The sequence below is a fragment of the Phalacrocorax aristotelis genome, chromosome 1, assembly GCF_949628215.1.
Source record: "Phalacrocorax aristotelis chromosome 1, bGulAri2.1, whole genome shotgun sequence".
In the NCBI taxonomy this organism is placed as follows: domain Eukaryota; kingdom Metazoa; phylum Chordata; class Aves; order Suliformes; family Phalacrocoracidae; genus Phalacrocorax; species Phalacrocorax aristotelis.
Window position 1 is genome coordinate 16513631 of NC_134276.1, and position 27523 is coordinate 16541153.

The window sequence follows — 27523 nt, forward strand, 5'->3', positions numbered from 1 at the left end:
TGTCATGCTGTTGCTGCTTCACAAGGAAGCTGTCAGCTCTTCCAGCTCAGGGGCTCAAAATTGATTATCCCAAAACTGTACTTCGGTACTTCCCTGATGCTCCTGGGAATGACTGCTAAAATTCAAAAGGACACCTAGCATGGTGGTGTCATGTCACAACGTCCTCCTGTAAATCACGGGTGTAGCTCACTTGAATTCTGAATAATCACTCAGAGGATCTTCTTTCAAAAGCAGTATTTATTTTTTCATCAAGGTAAGACATATTACATACTGCATAAAGTAAAAAATACTGCTAGAAAAGCTGCATTTAACTGAGATAACAACAAAAAAATACATATAGATTGCACTTGAGAAAGTAGGTTCTATCCCAGAAGAATACAGTAAATAAAAAAGTTAGTGAATGGTTTAAAAATAGGAATCTGAGTTTCCTTTGAAAATTTATTTTGGGGGGCTCCAATTCTACTAATAAAAATGAACTAGATTAGGTTTTTTAATAGCATTGCTTTTTAAGTTGCAACAATATGTAAATAACATATCAATCATTACATAGACAAAGGAGAAAATAAAGGTGTGGAAAAACATCTCTGCAATTTCTGCTAATAAATAGGAAGGAAAAGCTTTGCTGGTATTTGGTTTCACCAGGGTCATTGCAGCTTGGGGCTTGGGCTTTTGGGACTTTTACATAGTTCACACATATGTTTTAAGTCCCACACTGTCACATAAAGCCCATCCTTAACTCTCCCGCTCTGGCCTGGAGCATACTGTCTTTATGGTAGATGGCAGCATGAAGCAGTGAATGGTTCTATCCATTACTAAGTGTCCCAGAAAAAACACTTCAAATTTTGTGATGAGTTTAGCCTCTATTTAAGAAAGTAAGTCCAACATTAAGCAAGAGGATAATTCCTATTATACCAATCTCTTTTTACTTTACAGCTGAATTTTCCTGTTGGACCCTGGCATCCACTGCTGCCTGTATCTAATTCAGTTAGGTAAACTGAAGCTTAGCTAACTGAAAGCTGTTCAGTCTTTAAAATGTATAGTATTCATACTATCTACCTTTGTGTATCTCACTTGGATGCTAAAATCAGTTTTCTAATCTCCCTGCATGGCCAAAAGAGAGAGATAAAACCTCCCACGTTGAATAATTTCAACCTAGGGTCTAAGGCACACTTTGGGAGAGCCTCTCTCCCCATTTCCTGCAGAGGCGACTCAGGCTCCCAGATGAGGCTGGACCCCCAAAATTGGGAGGCACAGAAACTCCCCCCAAGACGCGGTTGTTCAGGTTGGAGACTAGGTGAGCATGCAGAGGTGTGTGGGAGATGTCAGGTGCAGTGGATGCCTGGTGTACATTTTCCCCTGGGGAATGGGAATTAAAGAACCACTCAAAGCACAAAGCCATATGAAACTGATCTTTCCTTCAACAAATGCTAACTACAAGGCCAAAGTGCTTAGGCGTAATTCAGGCATGATTCAGTCAGGAATATACATTAGAGTCCACTGCCTCCAAAACAATCAGTGCTGCCAAGGTCTTGCATGCAAATTTCTTCCAAAATTAGCTAAAAATTGTGGAAGGGCTGGGTCAATCTTGTTATTAAGCTAGAGACAGAAAAATAATTAAGTACTCTTTAAATAGTCCTGAAATATAAAACGAAGTTGGCAATCTTTGGTTACAGTGCTGTTCTTTTAATGTGAATTGCTTTGAAAAATGGTGAATCACTTCCCAGGTCAGCATTCAGGAGCATTTTTAAATAGACATCTGGGAGGCAGAGAGGAAAACTTATTATAAATAATAAAAATCCCACACATTTTAAAGTAGAGGAAAGAAAGTAACACAACATTTCTAAGGGATGTTTCAGTAAAGTTTTGCTAAAATTGTGAAAGAGCACTTACAAAATACTTGAGCTGATAAAGAGGATAAGTCAGAACATTAGGGCACTTTTATTACAAAACTGTAGATTGCTAAGGCATACTGGCTTAAAGGCTCTCAATATTACATTGTAGCACGTGCCAGTTTCCACTAATTATAACACACTGTTGTCAAACTACTTTGCTCTTTCAGAGACAGAAACACAAGAAGCGACACAAACATGACGAATCGATGCAACCTATGTCTGCTGTTAAATATAAACCATCAGCCATTAAATGTGCCACCCCATTCCCTCTCTTACATTCATAAACGAAACTCCAATTCTTTGCCAGACTTAAATCTGCCTGTATTTTACAACTTTGGAGTAGCATTTTAAAACATTTAAAGCTAGATTGGAAGGATATATTTTTTTTCCTTTTTCAGCCAGAGCACTTTCATAATATTTTAAAAGGCATAGGAAGCTATGCTGTAGCTTTTAAAGTGCTTACTTTTATGAGGTGGTGTTTAATGATATTTTTCTGGAAGTTAATAAATGATGTACATGTTCCATGACAGACAGACATTGCTTAATGAGTTAATATGCCTCAGCAAAATGCAATCAAAAAGAAATTCACTGTCAACAGTTTAACCATGGCAATACGCAGAACTGAAATGAGACAACTCACCTCAGATAACTAAGATTAATGCTTATATGAAGAAGTTATAATAATCCATATTTAAAACAAACAAACCCCAAACCAAATAATGGTAATTAAATCTCAAGCAAAGTTTTGCTTCCCAGTAACACAACTGCAAAACAAATCAGTATTTTCAACAAACAAGAGCCCTATCTTCGTGGGGAAACACGGCACTCCTCGAACTGCAGCAAGGAGGATGCAGGGGGAGGGCTGTCTCTCCCTTTTTGTGTTGAGGGGGTCCCTCCGGGGCAACTGTGGGCAGCTCTGGGTAAGGAGTGGGAGTCTAGTCCAGGTAGGTAGAGACCAGAATCAGCCCCAGCCCACAGGGATTTACCTGGGGACTTTGCAGGAGCTCCCTCTTGCAGAAGTGCCTGGCAATAGCTCCTGCGGAGTCACCGTGGGAAAAGTACCAGCCTCCGCACACCCACTACCGCCACCAGCTTACAAAGCATCTACTAATTTCAGCACACGATTTGCTCGAGTACAAACAGTGAAATTTCACTTTATGGTGTGTTATTTCATGTAGTGATGGATTTTCCTCATTTTATCTCACTCAGTTGGGCAGGAACACTGGGAAGCACCCTCTTGGAGTGGGACAAACAATTTTACACTCATACAGGCTCAAATTCTCTCTTCATTTATACCCACAAAATCCTACTGACCGTCAGGAGAGCTGAGCAGGTAGAAATGGGAGCAGAATTTGAGTGTAGGGACTAGTGAGTGAGAAACGGAAACATGCCATTTGACTGCCAGCTACCACAAATACCTATACAACTTGTGTTTAATTTCAGTGGGCATTGTGTGCCTGAGGACTATAAGTGAGGTTTGAAAATCTCAACCCTCAGAATCTAGCTACAGATAACCATTATCCTATATTCTTGGATGCTGTTATATAAATCTATGATATACCTGTTTAGCTGCCATGGCACTAATCAGCACAGCTATGCTGAAACACAGCAATCATTTTTGCTAATTGCAAAGGCAGGCTAGTAGCAAAGTTCAAATGATTAGTGAGTAAAGGTCCTCAGAGCAATCCTGCTTCAAAGTAAACGTCCAGTAAGCTGCAACTAGTGTGTCTTGTGTTCTTCTTTCGTTCCTTTATTTATTTCTTTATTTATTATCGGGGTGGTCTTGAACTGCAGACACAATCACAACGCTCATGGTGATCCAGCTGTATATCTACTAAGGCCATGTTGTTCCTGGTTCTGCCTTTTCTTCTGGAATGCCCAGCCTCAGGGACAAATTTCAGCACCTGGAAGGATCAACAGAAATGCATTGATTAGAAAACACTGTTAAAAAATTTGAGGATGAGGGTGTTGAGGCCTTGTGGGCACCAACAGCCCTTAATGGCCTTGAACAGCATTAATTTGGACACATTTTTGCTTTACTTCCAGCTTTTTCTTTCCACTCTGTGACATCGTGGTGTACTGTTTTTACTGGAGCTTTGACAGATTGGATTATTTCCTACATCAGGTATCTTTATATCTTGCAGTTTCCTAACCATGTCCAGAGTCGCTCTTTCGCATGCAAATTATCAAGCATGTTTCCTTTGGCTGGTCTTTGCAGTCCCATACATATTTGAATTGCTCTGCCCCTTCTCTCACTTGTATAATATTTCTGCTCTAAAGAACAAGGAACACTTTTTTTATGCAATTTGAAATTTCTGGAGCACATATCATTAGAATTGGTCCAAAAATGAAATGCCTGTGGGAGGCAGAAGGAGATAAATGGAGCTTGTGCAAAATATGTGCCAGATCCCATCGAGTTTCTCTGGAATATTACTTTTGTTGGCTTGTCTTAAAAATCTCTGCCTCAATTTAAATAATTTCTTAAGAATTTACTGTGAATAATGTGAAACAAACAAAGAACACTGTTTCCTAGGGAAGTATACATTATATAAGAGGCTTCTCAAAAAATTATATCTTGGCAAGATAACCCTGAGACCCCTAAAAAATAGGGTTGTAGGTTATAAAGAAGATGAAAAAGAGGCAACAAACACAAGGTGCAACAAAAGAAATCCTGTTTGGGTATATGGAAGAAAATACTGAGAGTGGTTAAACATTGGAGAAGGTTGCTCAAAGAGGTTGCAGAAACCTCAGGGATAGTAAAAATTAACAGGAAATCTACGATTCCCTGAAAATGGTCTTGTGGATATGTCAAAACACCCATAATGTTGCATCCTCTCTCACCTTCTGTGATACTCTAAGTATGGACTTAAAGTCCATACTGGAAAAAGCTGAGGGGGATGGCAGTTTGCAGGGCCATGCTTTGCAAGCCCACCCTTGGAGGCTGAGTGCCATGTAAGAGCTCATACCCCCATTAGCACAGTGGTACGGGTTGAGGGGAGGAAATCCTCAGTTTTGTTTCAGTTTGCTGTTGATAAGGCTACATTGTTTAACAAAAGAGATATTAATTTCCAATTTATGCCCTGAAGCTCAAATGTTAGTTTGGATTAGGTACAATAAATGAGTTAAGACTAAGACGACTTTCACTATCCTACAACATTTTTCTTCCCAAATCTCACAGCACATTGCACTGAAATATATATATCATTGTCAAACTTGTACACACGGAGAATCTGAAACAGATTTTCTCAAGGCTCTGCAGCGTATCAGTAGAAAAACTATCAGTGCCATTATATGGTCCTTTCCTTTTTGAAATTGCTTATTTACTGATGGGGAGCAGGACACAGAGAAAGCAAGGCTGCAGCTCCACAGCTGGCAGTAGGCAGGTTGGCCTGTTTTGCTCTCTGTGCCCTCAAGCACTTGAGTCCACAAATCACACACTGGTAAGGTATTAGAGCTAACTCGTCCCACCTCTTGGAAGGCTGCTGTGACTTACGCTAGCCTGGCCAAGTGACTGATAGATCTGCTGGGTTTGTCTTGCTTGTTCAAAAGATGGGGAGAAGTCTGTCTCATCTATTACCCGCCAAAGCCACTGTTCAAGTGGGGAGTGGGACCTAAACATCTCACGTCTCAAGCACAGAAACACCTACACTTCTGCCCTAAATAACAGGCCCCCTAACTAACAGATCATACCATTTCTCAATTAAAAATATTTTTTTACAAACTACTTTCTGTACTTTGACATCACAACACCATACAAGAATTGAGATGGTCTCGGGAAGGATAAGGAATAAGGGGATGCATGCCTGATCAAAAAAGTATTAGCAGTTTCAACAGGATTAGAAATTCCCCAAAAGTAAGTGTGAATGACTTGCCAAAGGTTAACCACAGATGCTGTGCAGAGTGGGTGCGGAAGGGCAGGCAGGTGAGCAGCCTTCAGGATGAAGGGTCTCTACGATTAATGCCTGGAGGGTAGGAAGGCCACGGGATGTGATGAAAGTGATAAGCACTGAATACAGTCTATTATTTTGTCCTCCCTTTTGTGACAAAATTTATGTTTAGCCTACATAATAGCGAGAGGAAGGACTGTGACTAAGCAAGGTACAGACAGCTGCTTTAACGTGTTGGGAAGATACAATTAGTTTTCCCTGTTAGAAATGCAGACACATGTTTTGTGTTTTTTTTTAAGCAGAAAATTATAATGGATTTGAATTGATTTCAAACATTGACTGCCTCAAAACATGCATCAAATCCTGATGGACACCAGGACAATTCACTGTACCACACTGTAATGCAAAACACAGAGGAACTGAACCCAATCAGGTTTCTGTGATTATTACAGAGCTGAAAATAGATGGCATTTTCCAAGATGTGTTTTTTAAGAAAACATACTTTTAAAATGAAGTACAGCTGCTGATGCTGAACCCATGATAAAAGTCTTTATTTAAAGAAGCCTTTCATCAAAACCTGACAAATTCAGATGATTCGCACTTTACAAGATCATGGGTAGGTAGATCTGCTTTTTTAACTGGGATCAAATGGAAGTATGCAATGGGACAAGAGCAAAGATGTGGGCAGTATTTAAACTAACCGACCTGACAGCTTGGGGATTCTCCCTGTGTTTCGTGTTAAGAAACATGAGCAAGTATATGGGCTTTGCTGATAAGAGAAGAAAAATGAATTGGCAGGCACTTCCCAGACAAGACAGGAAAGCAGTGTTTGAACACAGCTGAAATTGGACTGCTTTAATAGCTGATCACAGAACTGATGTTCAAACCTCTCTGTCTAGCTTCCATCTAATAGTTTTAGTTTCAGCTAAATACAAGGGAATTGAAAAGAATCAGGAAGTAAGGCCATTTCTGGTGACTACAGTAGTTGTAAGAAAAACCTTTACTCTGAAAATAGCTGCTGTTTATTCATTACATGGTCAGGTCCTTGAAAGCGAGGAACTACTGAATTAATGAAAGCAGTTCAAAGAAATTTTGTTCAGGACACTTTATTGCTCCTTTTTTTGATGGGATCAGTAGCTGTAAGAAACTATGGATGTGAGGAAGGTCTGGAATGTTCAAAAGGTTTGTTTTGTGTGGGCGAAAAAGAAGAATAACCTTGCAGTTTTCAAATTAAAGGAGCAATACCTGTCACTACTAATGAAAATGTGGCGCCTCAGCTGTTCAGATCATTGCCTCACAAAGAGTATATAACTACAGCCATATCCCCCTCATCAAACACTGGGTTAATTATGGTTATAAAATTATTAAAGCAATTAAAAAAAAATCAAGACAGAGGACTTGGCTTCGGAGCTGGATTTGGTCTTCATAGGTAATACAAAAAAAGGCTATCAGGGCCTTGTAGCATTTCTTGTGCAGACAGCTCCACAGGAGCACACCAATGTGCTAGACGGCGTTTTACTTTGTAGATATGCCTGAGCTTCTGAGAGGTTTCAAGGGGAGGTGGCCGTGGCCACTGCATAATTTTCCTTGGGGGCAGTGGTGAAGGAAATATAAAGCAAATGCTTAAATATGTTTCCCTGCCAGGAATCTTGCTCATTGGTCGTGCATTCAATTTGGATGCCAGCTTCTGCAGGACTGTTTAAATGCGAGCAAAGCCATCACAAAAAACAGCACCTGGAATCTGAAGGCAGAAAAACTCAAACTGGAATTAGAGCACACTTGTTTAAGTCAGGCCAACCTATTGCCTTGACAGCTCTCCAAGGTACCGTGGGGTTTCCAGCCCGTTTGAGGACATCAGAAAATGGCTGCCTTTCCAGAAGGTACACTGTACAAGTTTGTGATTTGCTTTGGAGCAGCAAGGCCTCTGAGGACAGGAGGTCAGGGCTATCAGCCCGGTGGGCCCTCTAATCTCAGCAGATCTGTAAAAGCACTTTATGATCAGGGGCTGAGGAAAGCAGGGCAGCGATGAGTGCTAAGGAAAGGACCCAGCTGGAGATAACCTGTTCACCCTGACCCATACCCAGCATTTCTCCAGTAGCAGCAGCAACAAAGAGGTGACTCCAGAGAACAATTCACCTCTGGTGGGCTAGCTCTGATAACTAGGAAAGGAGCCCAAAGGCTGGAATCTCAGCTTTAGATGGGTAGAACCAGATGAGATGAACTACTCCCTCTAGCATTCACTGGTGGTCCTAGCCATGTATCATTTACCTTTTAAGTCAGGCAACATTTAGCCATGACAGTCCATGATGTTTCTGTTTTAATAAAAAGCAAAGAGTAATAGGAAACCCAGTCAACACTTCTTAAAAATACTAAAAAGGGAGTATCCAGTTGCTCATAGCCATTTTTTACTTATAATAATTTATTTATTAGGAACAATAGTACAATTCTATGTTAAATTCTTGTCAGGTAGTTTAAACACCAATAGAAATCTGAAGCCTCACTCAAAAATCAGCTCTTTGTTTTTTGTTTCTGATTAGTTTAAGAAGACCACAGATAATCAATAGCACAACTATGGCCTACCAAATATTCAGTTAGCTTCATATTCCTGTGACAGAAGATGAAGAGCAACTCTGGCTGCTATTTTAGATAGTGAAATTTGTACTTTGCAGAACTTATTTTAAAATCCTGCTCTGCAGCATTATCTAATCTCCTTCTGCTCATCTAAAAATACCATCATTTTAGCATGCAAACCAAATTATATTTGTCTGAGATTCGTGAAAGAGGAAGCATCAAAAGTGCAAAACATTCAACACAGATCCAAGTTGTGATACAGATAAAAAATCTTACTCCGCAATTTTTGAGTTATCTAATCCAAAGGTCACAAACAGTTTAGCTGTGCTCTGAGCACAAGAAACCAAGCATTATGGGAATGTGGTTCATAATTTTGGCATAAGGACCTTTATTGTAGTAGGAACGTAGCCTAAAACAATGATGCGGACCCAAAGCTGTATTCTCTCTTACCAGAGATAATTATAGGATATCAGGAACAAGAAAAGAAGAGTTCATTTGCTGATTTGTGGTAGCATTCAAACTAAGGGATTATTAAATGTAGTTGGGATTATTGATTCTCTTGTCTTATTTGTATGAATAAGAAACATCTGGTTTTAACACAGAGAACATGGGGAAAAAGTTTAATTGGCTTAAAATGCAGGCATCTGAAACAGCTATGTTTTTGACATACATGACATCAACAAGACCCTCACTTTTGATGATCTTGTCACGTATTATGGCTCCAGCTATTGCTTTTTCACTGATCAGATACAGGTGTTTCCCCTTCACAAATTGCCTATCTGCCCAGACATCTACCACAGGAGCTATCACTTGCTTAACCTTCAGAAGTCATCCCAAGAACTTTCATTTTCATCTAGTAAAAAATGAACCTTTTTTCTCCCACTGCACCTTTGTGCTCTCTCTGCTCATCCTGTGACCTAGCAGTCATTTCTGACTCATTCCGTTTCCTTGTATTTGCATTCCAAATAAATCCCGTTGCTGCTTCTTGTATAATATTTCTATGCATTAACTCTTTTGTCACGTTAATTCTGTGCCTTTATTACCATAACAACCTTTTATCTCCTTTATACATGTATTATCAACTCCAGGACGTACAAAAATCAGACCATATTCCTTGCACACTGGTTCGATGATGCTAGCTCTTTTTAATCCCTTAGCAAATTCCCTTTGTTAGATCAGCAGCATTTGTATAATTTTTGTGCAGTTATCTTATGTTTCCCTGTGTAAAGACGGGGAGAATTATTGTCTGCTCTCTCAAGTGCCTCCTTAAGGTTTGTTTCTCATTTCTCTGAAAAAAAGAAAGAAAAAAAAGGTGGAAAAGAAGCCCACACAACATAAAATTCTATTAGTTACATTTCTTAACTCCATTGCAACAACTCCACTGTCTTACTGAAATCCTATGTCACCTTTTTATTTTCTCCCCTGCTCCTCTGTTCTTTTCTCCCCAATAATATTCCCTACTGTCTTGTTTTTCCTTAAGAATGTCGGGTCCAGTTAAAGCTGTTCCTATGCCCCAACAACTTGTGCAAAGACTTAGTACCGTGTAGGTACTCTGAGGTGCCTGCTACCTCTCTCAGGTCAGGAAGGGGTTATGAAGTAGCCGCCTTATCACTAATCTAAACCTTGTTGCTGAGAATTAATTGCATGTCCTCTGAAGGCACCAGACAAGCTCCAGTCAACATGAAACTTGAATGGAGGTATAATGCTTCAAAGGCGGGGGGGGGGGTTGGGGGGTAAGAAGCACCATATAGACAGTGAAAAACGCATCAGCCTTTGCAGCAGAGACAAGTAAGTAGGTAAAAGATGCAATCAGCTTTCACCACTTTGCTTTTTTCCTTACATGCCTTTTAGCTGTGTTTCTCAGCACTGTGTTTGTGGAGGTTTATACACTCTGACAACTTCTGGTTGCTACCTTAGAGCATTTATTCCTCACGGAAACTCATTTCACATCTCATCAGTTACAGCAATGAGATGGGGAAACTGATTTCTTGTTTTCTGAGGTATGTGCATGCTGGGCAGATGGCACAGCCGCAGCCCAAGCTGAATTAAGTCCTGGCCTGAGTTCCCCCACACCTCCTCTGGGCTGGGTGATCTCCAGGTTTAGAGCCCCCCGCTCTTTAAAGAGCAGCTCCAGGCATTTCCAAAGAAATGCACTGCAAAGGAAAACATGTTTTCATTTCAGCTCCCCTTTAGCAAGTTAGAGAGGGGTAGACGTGAGTGTTTGGTTAAGGTGTGCTGCATCCATTTCCATGAGTTGCTTTGTCTTTCCCTTGCACAGAGCCCTGCAACAGAACTCTGTATCACTTTATGGTAGACTGTGCCTGAGAGCTGTTTTGAGACACTGCCAGCACTTGGCCTGTTTGGTTTGCAGAGTTTTTGACACTATGTGGTAAATCATGAGTATTTGTCCATGAGCTCTGGTCTTGAGCAAACCCAGAAGCTGTGGGAAACCACAGAGCATCACAAGACTCCTGCAAGAACAGCGCCCCCCCCGCCCCCCCAGACTATCTGTTTACTGAAGTTATGAACCCGTTTACTTCTGGAAACTGCTGAGCATTTCAGTAAAGTTATGGCAAAATTCCAGGTTATAAAAAAAACTTGAGATCTCATTATTAGCATTTCCCAGGACAATAAAGAAAAAGATACCCTTTACCATGGCATTCCCATTTTCTTATTTTCCCTGCTGTTGCATTATTTCTTACAATTGGACGCAATAGGAAAGAGCTGTAGAGTCTGTTCAGGGAACTGGAGCAGCACTCACAGCTTGGGGAAATTAAAGGCTACACGTGATAGCTATTAGTCCTGCGATACTAGGAGAGAGCGCTTCGTGATGAGTACAGTGTGAGGCTTTGAATAGGAACTGAAGGGGGATTAAAAAACATTAAGAGCATAAGGAGAAGATAACCTTGAAATCTCTCTGGGCTAGAAGCCTCTCTCTCGACAAACTCTCTGGGCATTAGTATCCCCACAGCTGCCTGCATGCAGCTATGCCCGCACTGCAAGGCACTGGCTACAAAGCCAAAAAGGAGCCTGCTGCTTCTGGAAAACTTGCCTGCCTATCTTTTTCACCCAGAAATACTGGGTAGCTCAGAAATGCCAGAAAACTTTTAAGCAATTTCCGGTCACATTTTTACTGTTGAGGACAAGCATGTACATGTACAGGACAAGTAGCTCTGGTGGGTCCAGAAGCTCAGTAGATGAAGCTCCAGGATAGTGGTTAGGCAAAATGAGCCTGGCAAGAGAAGCAATCTGGGGTCTGCAGGATTCAGTGTCAGCTGCTACGAACACCTTCTTTGCTCCAGTACCTTGTATTTCCTTCTGGTGTCTTCTGCAAGTAAATCAAAGTAATTAAAATTTGTGTTTGAAACTGGCCTACATTCTCCTGCAGCAGAAGGCATTTTTTTTAAACAAATTAACAGTGCTAGGGTTTTCATGAAGTATGAAGCTCCATCCCTTGTTATGCAACTAAAGACTTTTTGGTTAAGGTTAGTGGGTTTCAAATTGACTTTGGAAAGAGTAAACCCGCTCCACGGTTCTAAAACTGGCATGTTGAGTTGCCCCTCCTCAGTCCTATTACTGCCAGGCATTTAAATAAAATTAGAGCTAAGTGTCAAAGGAGAATAAAGTATAAAACTGATTAGCTGTGCATGGCTAATAATAATAATAATAAAGTGGAAAATATTTTGGACTAAAATTAATGGACACATCTTTAGTATGTCACACATGAATTTTTCTGCATGACTTCCGCTCGTGTTAATGGGAGCCACTTGGCTAAACTTCTGCTCAGTGAGTTGTTAATTCATCCCTAAGGGATTAAGTTTAAATTTATACTTACAAAAGCCATTTAATGTTAAAGCTGAAACGCTGTCTTGAATTCATACGGTTGTCAGAGAACAAAGGACTAGTGAAATAAATTAGCAGTGATTTATCATTGTAAATATTGAATTTCCTAAATTTAGTGATTAATTTGCGATGGACATATGTCGTGATATCATGGTTCTGACCAATACCCACTTAGTGTAATATTCCAGTGTTCCAGCATAAGATGGTCCCAACACCTGATTAAAAAATAAGTGCTTGATAACATGTTTATAATCAGTTTTTTTCCTAGGTACTGTCAATAGTTGGCTTAAGTTCTGATGCAGATGTGACCCAGGATTCTTTAGTTTATATTTTACTTCTAATTCTCTCAGAATCCTTCTGAGTTTCACCACTCATATTTAAGTGTTGAAATTCCATATAGATTTATTGTGCAAAAAAATCAAATTGATTTTTATAATTTTAAATTAGTTCCCTTTCAACCTCTCTCAGACTCTACTTGTTCTATTCTTAAGGAAAAGATTATTCAGGAAGACCTAGTTTTCCTTTACGTACTATTCACTATTTTCTATCTTTCCCTGTGTCCTCTCTTATTCTCAGTTTTTTCTAATTGAAATGATCCAAAACTTTTGAGCCGCTTTCCTTACAAATGTTTTTGATGCGCATCTTCTCCTGTATCTTTCTTGATGTATGTTTTCTGCTTCTGTGTATCTTTTCTACTCCTGCCTGTATCCTTATAAGCACCAATGGTCAAAACCCAGTTTAAATACCGCACCAATTTATCCAGGACATGATAAATATTTGCTGAGTTATTACCTGTTGATGTCTATTCCTGCAGAAGACTGTCACTTGTTTTCTTCCCATCACCACTACATTAAACAACTATTTTCCTGAAGCTCTTCACAGTGGTTCACTACTTGACCTTTCGTCCAATTTCCACCCATCATTTCTCCCTCCTCCCCTCACTCACCCAGTGTTATACAAATAAATAGTTGAGACTGCTCATCCTAATACTTGCTGCTTTTCTAAACTGTATGCACATAGGCCTTCTGAAATCACTCGCAGCCTTCCCTGCTGTTAAAGTATGTTATCTCCTGTGGTAGCTGTCATTTTTGTCCCCTCTCTGCTCACCTCCCTCCAGACTGATCACACATGAAATAACACTTAATCTGTGTGCTGGGGGCACCTACAGATAGCCATCTCCTGTGTAGAAAATTGCTCATCTCTTCCTCCTCTTTGCTCTTTATCTCTGAACAATCTTCTAATCCACGTCTGATCTCATCTGGTTGACTGTTCACTCTCTGAAGGAGGGTTCCAGGTCTTTTAGCATTCTTGCACAATGCTATGGTGCTGTATAACTATTTATTCGTATGTAAGGCATTGTAAGTTCATTTTATCAGCTCATAGTCATCTAGGTGTTTTATACCTATTATTTTTTTTTTCCAATTAACTTTTCTACCACTGAGATAAGGCTTTCCACTCTGTAATTACCAGGGTCATCCCCTGCGTCTTGCTTAAAAGTAGATAAAAAATTAACTATTTTTAGTGCTAGCTGATATAGCTGTATGCTGTGTCCTGCAGTTAACTGTGAGAAAAATCTCTTACCCTGGAAAGAGTAACCACGCTGCTCACAGTGAGCTTTCTGTTACTGCAGCCCTAGGGTCTCCCAAGTTTATGTCTTTATGGTATAAGCCCACATCACATCCAGATTTAAAGTCCATAAACTTAATTTCCACTTGACACTTAAGCCAAGTGGCAGATCAGGCTCTTATAGGAGATATGTGTCAGACATTAAGTCAAGATGGCATGTAGCTGCCTACTTTCAGACAACTGAATGGATAGTATCAAGTAACTTCCCCATATATGTTCACTTTAGCAAACATTGTTCATGTCTGGTTCTGAAAATACTGATTTAAAGGCAAGACTATAAAATGTTCTTTCTTTGTTTTTTTCCTCTCTAAATGTGTTCTGAATGGATTAAAAAGAAATATGATAGACTTTGTTCTTATGCAAAAAATTTTGCCTTCCTAAAAAATTGCTGAGTGGGGAAAAAAGCTAAGGCCAAAAGATTCAGTTGCTTCCCACAGGTAATAAATCTGGAAGGGAAGAGAGTTTACAAGTGACTTAATTGTCATTTCCAATCTTGGTCATAATTTTAAAAGTTACACCATGAAACAAGAGGAAGTGCAGTCCAATACCTCCAAGGAGCACATGCCTCTGTGTTACCAAAAACAGTACTTCCAGTGGTTGTATCAGTCCTTCGCTGGGAAAAATCAGTCCAATGTAAGTCTCATTCTTGCAACAAAGTTCACTAGGATGCTGTCATAGCATCCACGCAGAGAGGTGGTGGAAGTTCCCTCCAACTTCTTTTAAATTAACTTATCCATAAATACATGTTAGCACCCTGTTCTAACACATATTATCTCCTTCAACTCTGCTCATTCGCCACTTCCAAATATAAATTGCTGGGTGATTGTTTCTGTCTACTGTATTTCCCAAAGCCAGAAGTTCATCAGGAAAATAGATGTTCCAAAAAAAGAGAAACTGCAGTAGCCTGAAGCTGTGTTGCTATGTAATGTGATATTAATATTAAACTTACTCAAAATCAGGCCTTCTTGCAGGTTGACTCCACGGGTGTGTGTCTCTCTATGGCTTACTGCAGTGGGAGGTGAGAATGCTGCTCCATGAGGTACCAACCTGGTATCTAGCACGGACTGCAAAGAGCAATGCTAGTTACCTAAGTCTAGGCTTCACCCTCAGGCTACCTGAATCTGTCTGGAAGCTTAAGCAGACTCTTCACCTCAGGAACAATGGTGACCACAGGGGGCGTTCACTTAAACACTCTGGTCTCTCTCAAATGATAGCATCGTTGTCTAGACACTTCATGGCCAGTGATTTTCACACTGAAGACCAAACATGATAATCAATGTAGACATGGTGATATAACATGATAATATGACATGATATAACATAATGATAATGTAACATGATATAGCATGATCAATATTACATGACAACCAATATAGGCAGCACACATAGCTCTGAGAAAAGCCTTCAGAATCCACGTAAGCAATAAATACACAAAAGAAGTACCAAAGAAAAGAAAAAGAGTGAGAATACCTCATGATATTTTTTCACTGTTTTCCCTGACATGCACATGCAGGATTTCCAGTTTAAAGTCCCGCAGCCACAGTTTCCTCCGCAGCGTTGGACAAGGAGGCAGCGGGGAAAGAAAACTGCACTTGTCAGCTTCAGTTCCTCCCTTAAATTGACAGAGTAGTTTCTTGGAGTGCAGCTGAAACGTTTCACATCATCATTCAACCTGTCCAGGTCAACTGCAATGCAAAAGAGGTTTCATTAGTAAGGTTTGAGTTGGACACTTCTCTGGTTCATACCACTCCCCAGGCAGCCAATAACACAAAGTGATATGACACTGGTTGGAAAATATGTGAAGTACTGCAGTGATTTCTGAACAGATAAACATAAACCCACCAATTTTAAATCATTACAGGTGGCCATCCAGGCTGTCATCCTGCTCCCACTGACTCCCATAGCAGAGCTCACGCTGACTATAAAGATGAAGAGAAGGCTTGAAGTAAACTACTGGCCTGAAAGCTGAAGACTGGTTATTTTATTTGCTCTGTCACTGATCTGCTGGGTCCTTGGGAAGAGATTCCACCTCTGCTACTGTCTACCTCCCCCTGCCCTACCGGGCTTACTTAGATGATGAGCTCGTTTTTTTATCATGGGCGCAATTCCTTTGGCCCAACTGCAGGTATACAAAAGGCAAATACTTTAAATAAGGCTCTTCCTGTGCTCAGAAAAGAAACGTCTGCAGAAAGTGATTCGCCCTTGCCTCAGAAGGGCATTTAGGACAGGTGGCATGACTTGCTTTCTCAAGTTGTCTGTCTGGATTGTTTATGGATAGAGTCTAGATAACTGATGGAGAAATCAATCTAGGCAATATTAATTTCAGCTGGTAAATGCTACTATAATAGGCATACAAATAAATACAATTAAAACTAATGAGCTTCATTGAATGCCAGTAGTTGGTTGATGTTTAAATGCCTGGTATCTCTGTGAGATGTGTCATGTAAACAAGTAGTAAAGCCAACCATAAAAATAACTTATAGACTATCAGCTGTGAATTTAAGTGCTGTTTAGCTTGTAAAGCTAAAACAAAATTTAAAAATCCCTTCCATAAATAAATTTTCCACAATTGTAACACAGATAAAAGTAACAAATTTAATGAGTTTTATTTCTATAGAAGTATTGTGATTTCTTTTTCCCTTGTCTTCTATATTCCTATTTTCCTTAGGATTCTGTCCACCAACTAAGTGTTGAAAAGCTCAATAATTCATTCAGGATTGGAGGACATATGAACTTGTGTTGAGAAGTGAGGACCTCTGGATTGAAACTGAGAACCAGAAAGAAAATTAAAATGCGTTTTGAACTCACTGAGCTTGAAAGCTGAAGAATTCATCTTCTTTTGATTCAAAACTTCAAATTTCAGAAAAAAATTGAAAACTGGAAACCAGAAACACCATGTCGCATTGACAAACCATTAATTATATGAACATTCTTTTTTGAAAGACAAGTAAATTACACTCAAAATATAAACTAAGCTGAACAAAGAAAAATGACAAAATGACTGGAGGGTGCATCAGACAAAAAATAATCCCTTCCTACCCCAAACAGTATTTTCCAATAGATACATCAACAGGAAAACAGGAATGGCTAAAATGAGAACTGAGATAATGGTCTAGTGTTTATGAACATATCAGATTTTCATGGGCATGTGTAATAGCTCAACACCACCTCTGGTCCCCAGTGCACCTAGGCTTGTGCTTTACTGTAAACATGCGAAAACCTCCAACAAAGACAGGAGCAATACAATGCTTCATACCTTCTGTGTCTCAACCCTTGTCAACATCACAATGTAAATTGTGGAAAAAGGTGTGATTTGTAAATATCATCCACCTTTACCTTCTGGTCTGGAGATATTCACAAGGCAGATATGCAAGAGGCAAGGGTACGTAAATGTCATGAGCGCTATTAGAAAACCATAGAGCTTAACTTTTCTGGCAAGGTGTTAGTTAAAAAGAATTTAGCAGATAAATTGTGATTTTATAGCCATTGTGATACATCTTGCCATGAAAACTCAGTGGTTCTCTCCAGAGAGCTAGCATCTCTCCAAAGAGGTATATATAGATCATCCTCCTGACATAAGCACAAAATCAATGGGGCTGCTGGTATAGTCATGCACTGGGAGAAAAATACACTCTGAATGCCCACAGCCAGGACTTAGAAGTCCAGAGGATATTGATTTCTTTGTTTTAACAGATGATATTTTGTTCTCCGCTGTCATTCTCCAAAGCCATCCCTTCGCATTGCAGGCTCTCAGCCTAATTCTGGCAGGGAAGTGTTTCCCACTCCTCTAAACATTCTCATTGGGACCTTTGCCATCAGCTTTGCTTACCAATAAAGCAAAGAGGTATCTAGCTACTACTCATTTCAGACGATTGACATGAAGGAAAAATTAATCAAAGGAAGAAGAGGGCAGAGAATATTTTGCCTTCACGAATAATGAGATTTCTGGAGGGGAAAGCCTGGATCATCCACACTCTGGCAGGGCACCAACCCAGGGGAATGGATACTGATACGAGCAGGCTCCTGTCGGGACAGGCTGGCCATGGACGGCATTTGCCAATAGTGTATCTCTAGACAGAGTTAGAATAAAATGGTTAAAAGGCTTAATTCAGCCTGTGATTGCAATGCCTCCTGATGAGGTAGCACAAGAAACAAGGTTTCCAGCAACAAACTGGTCATTAAAGAGGACCCAGATGCAGGTCACATGAACTGACAGCTGCGTCCAGGAGATGTCCAGGGGACTGAACAAAATTTGCCCTATCACATACGAAATTTCCCCTCAGGCTCAACAGTCCTCCTTCCTGCACTGAGCTGATACCTATTATCACTGCTGTGTTATCAACACAGAAATGAGCCTTTGTAGCAAGACTGGCAGAGGGAAAGCACCGTCATTTAAAGGACTGGGGGGGAGGAGGGGAGCGCATCTTTCCTGCAGAGAGCATACTATATCCATCACACTGTTGCACATATTAGCCTCAGTACTTAAGCTGCTCAATTTAAATGGCAAGGGGTGACCTGGCAAAGGGCTTTCACTGGAGGGAAGGCTTCAAAAGCCTAGTTTTGATGACTTTCAGAAGACTTTGCAGGGTCTTTTAGGCTGTAGCTGAGTCAGTACTGTGGAGAGCTGTTGACTTGCTCAAAGCATAGGAGGGAATAAACAGATAATTAGGATAATTTTTTCCCTATGCAGTATGAAGGAATCAGCTATTTTCAGTGAGGGCTCAAAACTTCTGGATGCATTCTTCAGTAATTCTGAAATCAACCAGTAGCAAAATACATTTTATTTAGTGTATTTTTGTATGATGAACTATTTTTGAAAAACCTATGGGGAATTTTCCAATGGAAAATTGCATGAATTCTCCTTGGTTTCATACTCAAGGCATTCTGATCCTTATTTATTAGCAGTTTTCAGGACCCCAAATCCCAGAGTTATCAGTTAAAATGTGAATTCTCTGCATGTTGGCAATATCTCAGTTATCAGAGTCCAGGTTGAAATGGAAAAATAAAATAGCAGAAAGGCCTTATTTTAGTGATGCTGAAATTATGAAAATAAATAACTGCAAGCAGAGAAGGAAAGACTAAATAAAGGGCTTAAGAGATATGCAAGTCATCCTCCATAAAAATTAATCTGGAGATAAACACCTATGCTCTTTTTCACTCTGCTCCACTGAAATCCAGCACTTGGTGGGATAAGGTGAGTGTGCAATGTCTTCTGTGAACAGCATATACTGTACTCTAGAAGTACCACACTGACACCTAAGAACAGCTCCCATTGCCTAATTAGCTTCAGATGATGGTTTGCAGCCCCCTAACGAAAGAACACATTTTGCTCTGAATAAATGTCTCTGCTGAAAGCTTTGATATGCATTTTTTCCTGACTTGGGATTGTTTTACTGTCTGGAGCCAGTCCATTTCCTCATCCATATAACAATGAGATTTTACAGTATAGTCAGTTTCATGCATCACTTCACTGCTGTGACTAAAATGTAACCAAGCCTTGGTGCGATTGGTGTGAAATCCTGCTGCTTTACTTATCAAGGACTGAAACCACTGGAGTCCTTAATTTAAAACTAGAACTAAAAGGTTCTGTAGACTGGATGCAAATAACTTCAAAGTATTATTACAGAATGTCTGCATCAGAGATTCAATTTAAAGGCAAGGCAGACATCTTTTTATAGATGTACTGGAGCAGTAAGCTGGACACTTGGGTTACAATGTTTACCCCTTCTCCCCCTTAAATCCTATGCTTAAATCCATCCTCATTTCACATAGTTCTATGGCATGTGCTTACCTTGAAACATTGATCTTAATCAGAGGCAAGCACTGAAATCAGGGACTGCAGCTAATACCATGTCTTATTCAGTAGGGACAGCCTTAAAGATTGGAGAGAAAACCTGTGCTGCTGGTCACTGATTAATTTTAAAAGACAGGAGGTCTGTTAGGGTTTCTTTGAAAATTTTATCTGTTCCAAATTCATACATGGCCCTAACACTGTCATATCTGAACATTTCACACTGTTTTTCATGCATCAGTCACAGACCAGCACTGAGGTGTAAGAGACGGTAGCCACTTTGCCACAGTATTCTGATACCACATGTACCACTTATGGGTATAAGTTACTCCTAGGGAGATTCTGACTGGACACAAGAGGAAAATTTTTGACAACGAAAACAATCAGCCATTGGAATAATCTCCCAAGGGAAGTGGTGGATTCCCCAACATTGGACTCTTTTAAGATTCAGCTGGACAAGATGCTGGGCCATCTTGCCTAGAGCGTGCTTTTGCCACGAAGGGTTGGACCAGATGATCCTTGAGGTCCCTTGCAACATGGTATTCTATGATTCTGTGATTCTATGTCAAGGCCATCTACAGGCAAGGCAAGAATGGTTCAGGCAGGTGCAAACCAGTCCGCCTAACCTCAGACCATAGTAAAATTAAGGTGTAAATCTTCCTGGAAGCAATGTCCAGGCACATGAAAGATAAGAGGCCAAGCAGAAGCTTTGCAGAAAAAGCCTTGGCATCCCGGTAGACTGCAGGCTGAACATGAGTCAGCTGTTTGCCTTGCAGTGAGAGAGGTTGCCCACTGAGCTGGATTAGGAACAACGTGGCAGCAGGTTGAGGCCAACAAATACTCCCCTTCATTCAGCTCTTGTGAACCTGCACCTGGAGTACTGTGTCTAGTTTTGAGCCCCCTCCAGCAGATGAGAAAGATGAACAAACTAGTAGTTCAGTGAAGGGTGACTATGATGGTTAAGGTGCTGGTCCAAAACAGCCACAGAGAGGCTGAGGGAACCAGATTTGTTTAGTCTGGAAAGAAGACTAAATGGGGTTCTAACAACTGTTTTCAGCTATCTAAAAGGGGCTACAGGGAGGATGGAGCCGGTCTCTTTTTGGATGTGCACAGCAAAAAATACAAGGGGTAAAAATAACACGTTGCAGCAAGGGACATTTCAGTGAGCTCTAAAGAAAAACTAATCCCTATGAGGATGGTCAAACACTGGGACAAGTTATCCAGAAGCTTGTGGAATCGCTCTAGTTGGAAATACTCCAAACTTAACTAGAGAAGGCCCTAAGTAACCTGATTTAACCTCAGGGTTGGTCCTGCACTGAGCAGAGCTTTGATGAGATGATCCACAGAGTTTCCTTGTAACCAAAAATCATTCTATTAATCTGTGATTGATACTAAACTGCCACAATGCCTGTATGTCTGCTGTCCTTCCTGAAAGGGTATTGACATTTCTACCCATATGGACAGATAAGGTTTAAAAAACTGATTTTGGTCTGTTATGAAGGCAGTGTGGATGTGTGGAACCAGATTTCAGCACAACACTCAGCACCAGACTATGCTGACAACAGACCACATTAAGGATCATCTGTATGTAGACAGAATATAATGTTTAGATCCTCAAAGATGTTAAAATACCTAACTCTTACTGAAGGGATTTGCCAACATTACACAGGGAATGGGTGCACAGACCTCCCAGCCACTGACCATCCTCCCTGGGATGTCAAGCAGAAATCTACATCTCCTTAGGCCTCCTGCTGAAGGCTTGCAAACACATGCCAATTCTGCTAAAATTTCTAACTCTTGTGCTCTTTTTGGCAGCTACAGAGATGTACTCATGAAAAGGGCCTGCACTTGTTAGCTTGTCCGTGTTCACATTTTGTGCAGTGTATTTGGCGTATTGTGTACCGAGTGGGGATCCAGAGCTCAGTTCTAGTTTGACTCGCATCCCTCTTCGTGTGTGGCTTACAGTTTCTAAAAAAGTTGTTGCACTGCTGTTTTAATTTCGACTTTTGGCTTTAAAAAATTCCTCCTATAGAGCATGGAATTTCTCAGGGACCTATGAATGTACTGAATTCTTTATCCTCAGCATTCATGCTCCACTAGCATACAGGTATGTGCCAGGGCTGCGTCAGGTAGAGTAGAGGCATTGTGCAAACAGTCAAAGACATTCAGAGCAGTGCTGTAGCTGACTGAGGCTATGGTGTGGTTGAACTTGAGGGAAAATGCAGTCCCATACATACGATAAATAGTCACATCTTCCACTGGTTAAATCACGTAAATGCACCGACAGTGATTAAATTATTCTTCTCCATATCAAATGTTGACCAAACCCTGTGGCCACAGGGTCTCCAACACATATGGCTGATAGTAATCACTGTTTCACCGCACATGCTTAATGATACCACAATAAGCACTTTGTTAAATATAGCTGAAAACTTTGGGATCTGTCCAAGTCTTTCTCATGGGAGCTGGGGAGAAGATGCTGCAATTTGGATTTATTACAGAATCAAAATGCCAAGACAAACCTCTTCAATACAGCAACTATTATTTTAGAGGAATGAGAGATCAGAATTTCAGTGGGATTATAACAATCCGCATGAAACAAGGTTCAAAACATATGGGCCTATTATAGACTGGCAAACCAATTGTCAGCTGTGGTATGGGTCAAGTAGGAAAAGCAGGCCAAACCATCAGTGTTGCAAATGGACATAGCTTCATTGAAATCAATTGAACTGAACAGCTTATTCCAGTGATAAAGAATATGCTGCAAGTTTCACTAGCGTTTTAAAAAAAGGTTTAATAAGAAAAGCTTTCACTGCAGTGACTGACAATAATGTCACATAAAGCATGAGGGAAAATCTCATTTGTCACAGAGGGGAAAGAGTACGGATGTAGATCTGAATTAAATTATTAAATGAATGAATGTGTGTAGTTTGCATGCAACAGACAACTTGGTTCCCAACTGAAGAAGGGTGGAAGAAATATCCTGTTTTAAGCACAGGAAAAACTTCATCAGCTATTTGAGAAGGTATTCCATCTACTTGGAATATTCATATTTGCCATCAATGAGTGGGCATTCAGCATCTGTGATGCCTGCACTCCCTGTCTCGTGCACTGAAACTGGCTGGCAGCTGTCCTAGAACCTTTCAAGGAAGAGTACATGGATGTTTGCAATAATTTATTGGCTACTGTTTGCAAACCACTAAGAAATTACGTTCCTGCATTAAAACTTTAACTTCTTCCTAGACCATTGTCTGATCTTGGGAACCTGTTTGGCAATGGACAGCAGAAATATTCCATGAAGACTTGTGGTCTCATCTTGCTACTCCCCTTCTAGAGAGCAGCGTGGCTACGCCAGCAAGTGTAAAGCTGTCATTGCAGACAGATGTTATTGCAAGAATGTCCCACCTGATTAATTTCTTCTGATAGCCAAAGGCTTCTTGCATACTATTTCCAATAGGAAAATGGGCTCAGAAGCATGTGTAGTCTTGTTAATTACCAGAATGTATCTATCCACATGTGTTCCTGCTTTCTAGGTTTATCTGTGAAAAAATCGTTCCTTTCTAAAGATGACCCCTGTCACCAGGTACCATCCCCATGAGATTTGGATCTACTTCTCTGATAAGAAACAGTGAACTTTTCTTTCTCCTTTTTTTCTTCATTTGTACAGAAACCATTTCACAGGGAGAGGTATTTTCTTTTTAATATTATAAAGGCTTTTTCTCTGGAATGTAAAACTTCAGAGTGAACAAAAAAAGATAAATGCAGACAAATGTGTGGGAAAAAATTAAATGATGTTTGATGATTGGAACTGTTCTCAACAGTATCTTTGAGGATCTCCTCTAATATTATCAAGCAAACACATCGATGCTTTAAAAAATTTAAACTGTAGGATGAAGAGGTTTCCTCCAAGCATTTCTGAATGCTCTTCATGACTTTCTAAAAGAATAGAGACCTATTTGCCTAGAAGTTCAACATAACTGTAGAGTATGGCTGTTTTCTTTTTTATATCTACCTATGTTCTTGCTAAGAACAGTATTAAATAACCCAATAGCCAGTGATATCCTTTTAGAGGCACTTCATATTTGTAATGGCCAAATTACTATGACACTGAGGTTGGCTACAACAATGCAAAAAGAATTATTTTAAGGAATATATTTTATTTGGTATGACTTGCTTTTTTTTCCTAAGAGTCTAGGATGAGTTTAAGGCTGAATATTCATACTTTCAGAGTTTCTAAAATGCAGCAATGGCTAACAAACCTTTTTGAGTATATTTACAAGTGCTGCAAAGGTTATTCTACTTGTCACTTTTTCATGTAGGAGGCGATTATAGCTTATACAAGGCCTCTTATTTAAGGATTTTGAAAATATGAATGTGTATCTTCCTCTTTTTTTTCCTGTCCTTTTCTTCCAGCCTGGGTTTCACTGTTGTTCTAGTGTTGACTTCTACTGAAGTGGTTAACAGCAAACCTCACTGAACATATGCAGAATTAAATTTAAAACTTCATATGGTGATTAGCAAGACACACCTGATACCAATACCTCACTTCAATAGTGCAAATAGAAAGAAACGCATTTAACTCTATAGAGTTGCATCAGTGTTGTAGAGGTGTGAGATCAGATTTTTGTAGATGAAATGGAGTTACCACACTTATAGATCTAATCAACACACTTTTCATCTTTAAGGTTCTTGCAGGAGCTATCCAGGGAGGGATCAGTCTTATAACTGTTCATAAATACATGATGGAAGGGAGTAAAGAAGAAAAAAGATGGAGTCAGAGTCTTTGAAAGGACAAGAGGTATTGGACACAAGCTGTAACATAGGGAAACTTATTTAAATATTTAAATTTTTTTTTTTTTTTTTGGTTCCAAAGCTGGTTAGACAAAAGCTGCCCAGAGAGGCTGTAGAGTCTCCATCCTCGAAGATATTCAAAACTTGCTTGGACATGGTCCCAAGCAATCTGCTGTTTGTGGACCTGCCTTGAGCACGTGGGTTGGACTATATGATCTCATGCACCTTCCCACTTCATCTACCTGTGATTCTGTAAGTTTCAGCTATGCTAAAATACTGTACTACTTATTTACTTGACCCTGATCCTTATCTTTGTGGATTATTGGTTGCCAAATTAGGAAAACACACCTTTTAAATATAATTTGTCACATATCCCTGTTATCAGAATTGGTATTCAGCAACGCTGCCTCATCTTGAGTGAGCTCACCAAGCATGTGCAGGACACCCAGGGGATCAGGCCCAGCCAGCATGGCTTCATGAAAGGAAGGTCCTGCCCAACCAACCTGATCTCTTTCTGTGACAGGGTGACCCGCCTAGTGGATGAGGTAAAGGTTGTGGATGTTGTCTACCTGGACTTTAGCAAAGCCTTTGACACTGTCTCATGCAGTATCCTCCTAAAGAAGCTGGTGGCTCATGGCTTGGATGGGTGCATACTTTGCTGGGTAAAAAACTGGCTGGATGGCTGAGCCCAGAGAGTGGTGGTGAATGGAGTCAAATCCAGCTGATGGCTGGTCACGAGCGGGGTTCTGCAGGGCTCAGTGTTGGGGCCAGTCCTGTTCAATATCTTTATCAATGATCTGGATGAGGGGATCGAGTGCACCCTCAGTAAGTTTGCAGAAGACACCAAGTTGGGTGGGAGTGTTGATGTGCTCGAGGGTAGGAAGGCCCTACAGAGGGACCTGGACAGGCTGGATCGATGGGCCGAGGCCAATTGTATGAGATTCAACAAGGCCAAATGCCGGGTGCTGCACTGGGATCACAACAACCCCATGCAACGCTACAGGCTTGGGGAGGAGTGGCTGGAAAGCTGGGGGTGCTGATTGACAGCCGCCTGAACATGAGCCAGCAGTGTGCTCAGGTGGCCAAGGTGGCCAATGGCATCCTGGCTTATATCAGGAATAGTGTGGCCAGCAGGAGTAGGGAAGTGATCGTGCCCCTGTACTTGGCACTAGTGAGGCCACACTTTGAGTACTGTGTTCAGTTTTGGGCCCCTCCCTACAAGAAGGACATTGAGGTGCTGGAGCGTGTCCGGAGAAGGGCAACGAAGCTGGTGAAGGATCTGGAGAGCAGGTCTTTTGAGGAGTGGCTGAGGGAACTGGGGTTGTTTAGCCTGGAGAAGAGGAGGCTGAGGGGAGATCGTATCGCTCTCCACAGCTACCTGAAAGGAGGTTGTAGTGAGGTGGGTGTTTGTCTCTTCTCCCAGGTCACTAGCGATAGAACGAGAGGAAACGGCTTCAAGCTGCATAAGGGGAAGTTTAGATTGGATATTAGGCAAAATTCCTTCACTGCAAGAGTGGTCAGGCATTGGAACAGGCTTCCCAGAGAGGTGGTGGAGTCACCATCCCTGGAGGTATTTAAAAGATATGTAGATGTGGCACTTTGGGACATGGTTTAGGAGACATGGTAGTTTTGGGCTGATGGTTGTTGGACTTGATGATCCTAGAGGTCTTTTCCAACCTTAATGATTCTATGATTAAGCTCCATTTCGTGGCACAATTTGGTATGGGCAGAGTTGGATAGGAGTGAAATCATTAGTGATTAATTTATACCATTTATATGACATATTTTGAAAATGCTGTGAAAGATAAGCAGAGATTACATCAAATTTTTCTACCCTGCCCAAGGGCTGTTCTAACTAAGGATAAAGAATAAAACCCAAGCTGGAAGCAGAAACAGAGAGATACCTGAAATAAATGATGATATAATCTATTGCTCTCTTTGTTGCAAGGTTATCCCAGTGCCTATAAACATTCCTCAGAGATCAACAGTATCTGTGTTTAAAAGCCACCACGCTTTTCTAATTTAAGGACTTTTTAAAGCTACTCCCTACTCCTGACATCATTCAAGAACAAACCCTTAATCTTGTCAAAAGTTTATGACTAAATAAAAATTCTTAACTGAAATTTTTTAATTGTGGTAAGGTACTTTTGTCCAGAGGGCTGCTAACAGTCAGGGAATTTGGCCTTTAGTTCGAGGACAAAAGAAAAACTGTTATAAAACTTTTTTTTGCTTATTCCTGTAACCAAAACAGTAAGAAAAATAATCCTATTAAAAGAAATCAAGTCTTAAAATAATAACTGGGAAACTCTTCATGTCTTTTTTTACAATGTTTTCTTATGCAAGAAGAAGAATTACATTTATACTAAATGGAGAAACCTTTATGCACCTGAATTTTTTGAGCACTACCAGATCAGATTGATACCTGTAGCCTACATGATGAGCATCAATAAAGCTGCAAATGCTATTTTATATATATGTAGTATTTAAGCATATGAGGTACCCAACCAAATATGATCTGAGAATCAAATGAAATCTGGAGAGCAGGACCAGTACAGGATCCTGGTTTCTAATCAGCTTCTATTAAAATCAAAACAGACCCTTTATTTCTTTTGTATGAATGTGTATCAGTGCCAAATCCACCCTGGGAATAAGGGAAGGACAGCTCATGTTCCACAGACCCCTAAATGAGATCAAACTGATCTCAGAAGTGAGGCAGCCCCAGTCAGATGACGTTTTTCACAAAACATGGGCTATTGTGGTTGCCTGATATTTCTGATATGCCAAAATGGGACAAAGTAAAGGGGTTCAATTTTCACTGGATGGGTGCTCCAGGACTTTATCGCAGATTCCTTTGTAGTGCTGAGCTCAAAAGCAGACAGCCAACATGTCTTCGAAACTGTAGGCCAAACTGGCTGAATATCTACTAATACATTGTATGTACCTGAAGTCATCCTCCTGCACAAAGGTCAACAGCCACGGGACAGCCCACATCCCTGTAGTAAACCTCTTACCCCCCAAGACAGGGTGGTCATGTGCAAACTGCCCACTGAGAATGGCAACTCCTGTTTTGCCCAGCAATGACCTCCATGAATAACACTTGGCCTGGGCCAAAACTAAGCAGA

At 40.5% G+C, this 27523-nt stretch overlaps 1 protein-coding gene across 2 annotated transcripts in view; it reads right to left on the reverse strand.

Annotated features, from left to right (window-relative positions):
• Positions 1-219: 219 nt before the first annotated feature.
• PDGFD (platelet derived growth factor D) overlaps positions 220-27523 on the reverse strand; it is a 142908-nt gene continuing 115604 nt past the window's right edge. For both annotated transcript variants that reach the window (XM_075081991.1, XM_075081986.1), the window contains exons 6-7: positions 15290-15504; positions 220-3796 (exon numbers count right to left, since the gene is read on the reverse strand). In XM_075081991.1, the coding sequence (XP_074938092.1) occupies positions 3662-3796; positions 15290-15504 (350 nt within the window). In that variant the 3' untranslated portion in view covers positions 220-3661. The remainder of the gene's footprint in view (positions 3797-15289; positions 15505-27523) is intronic.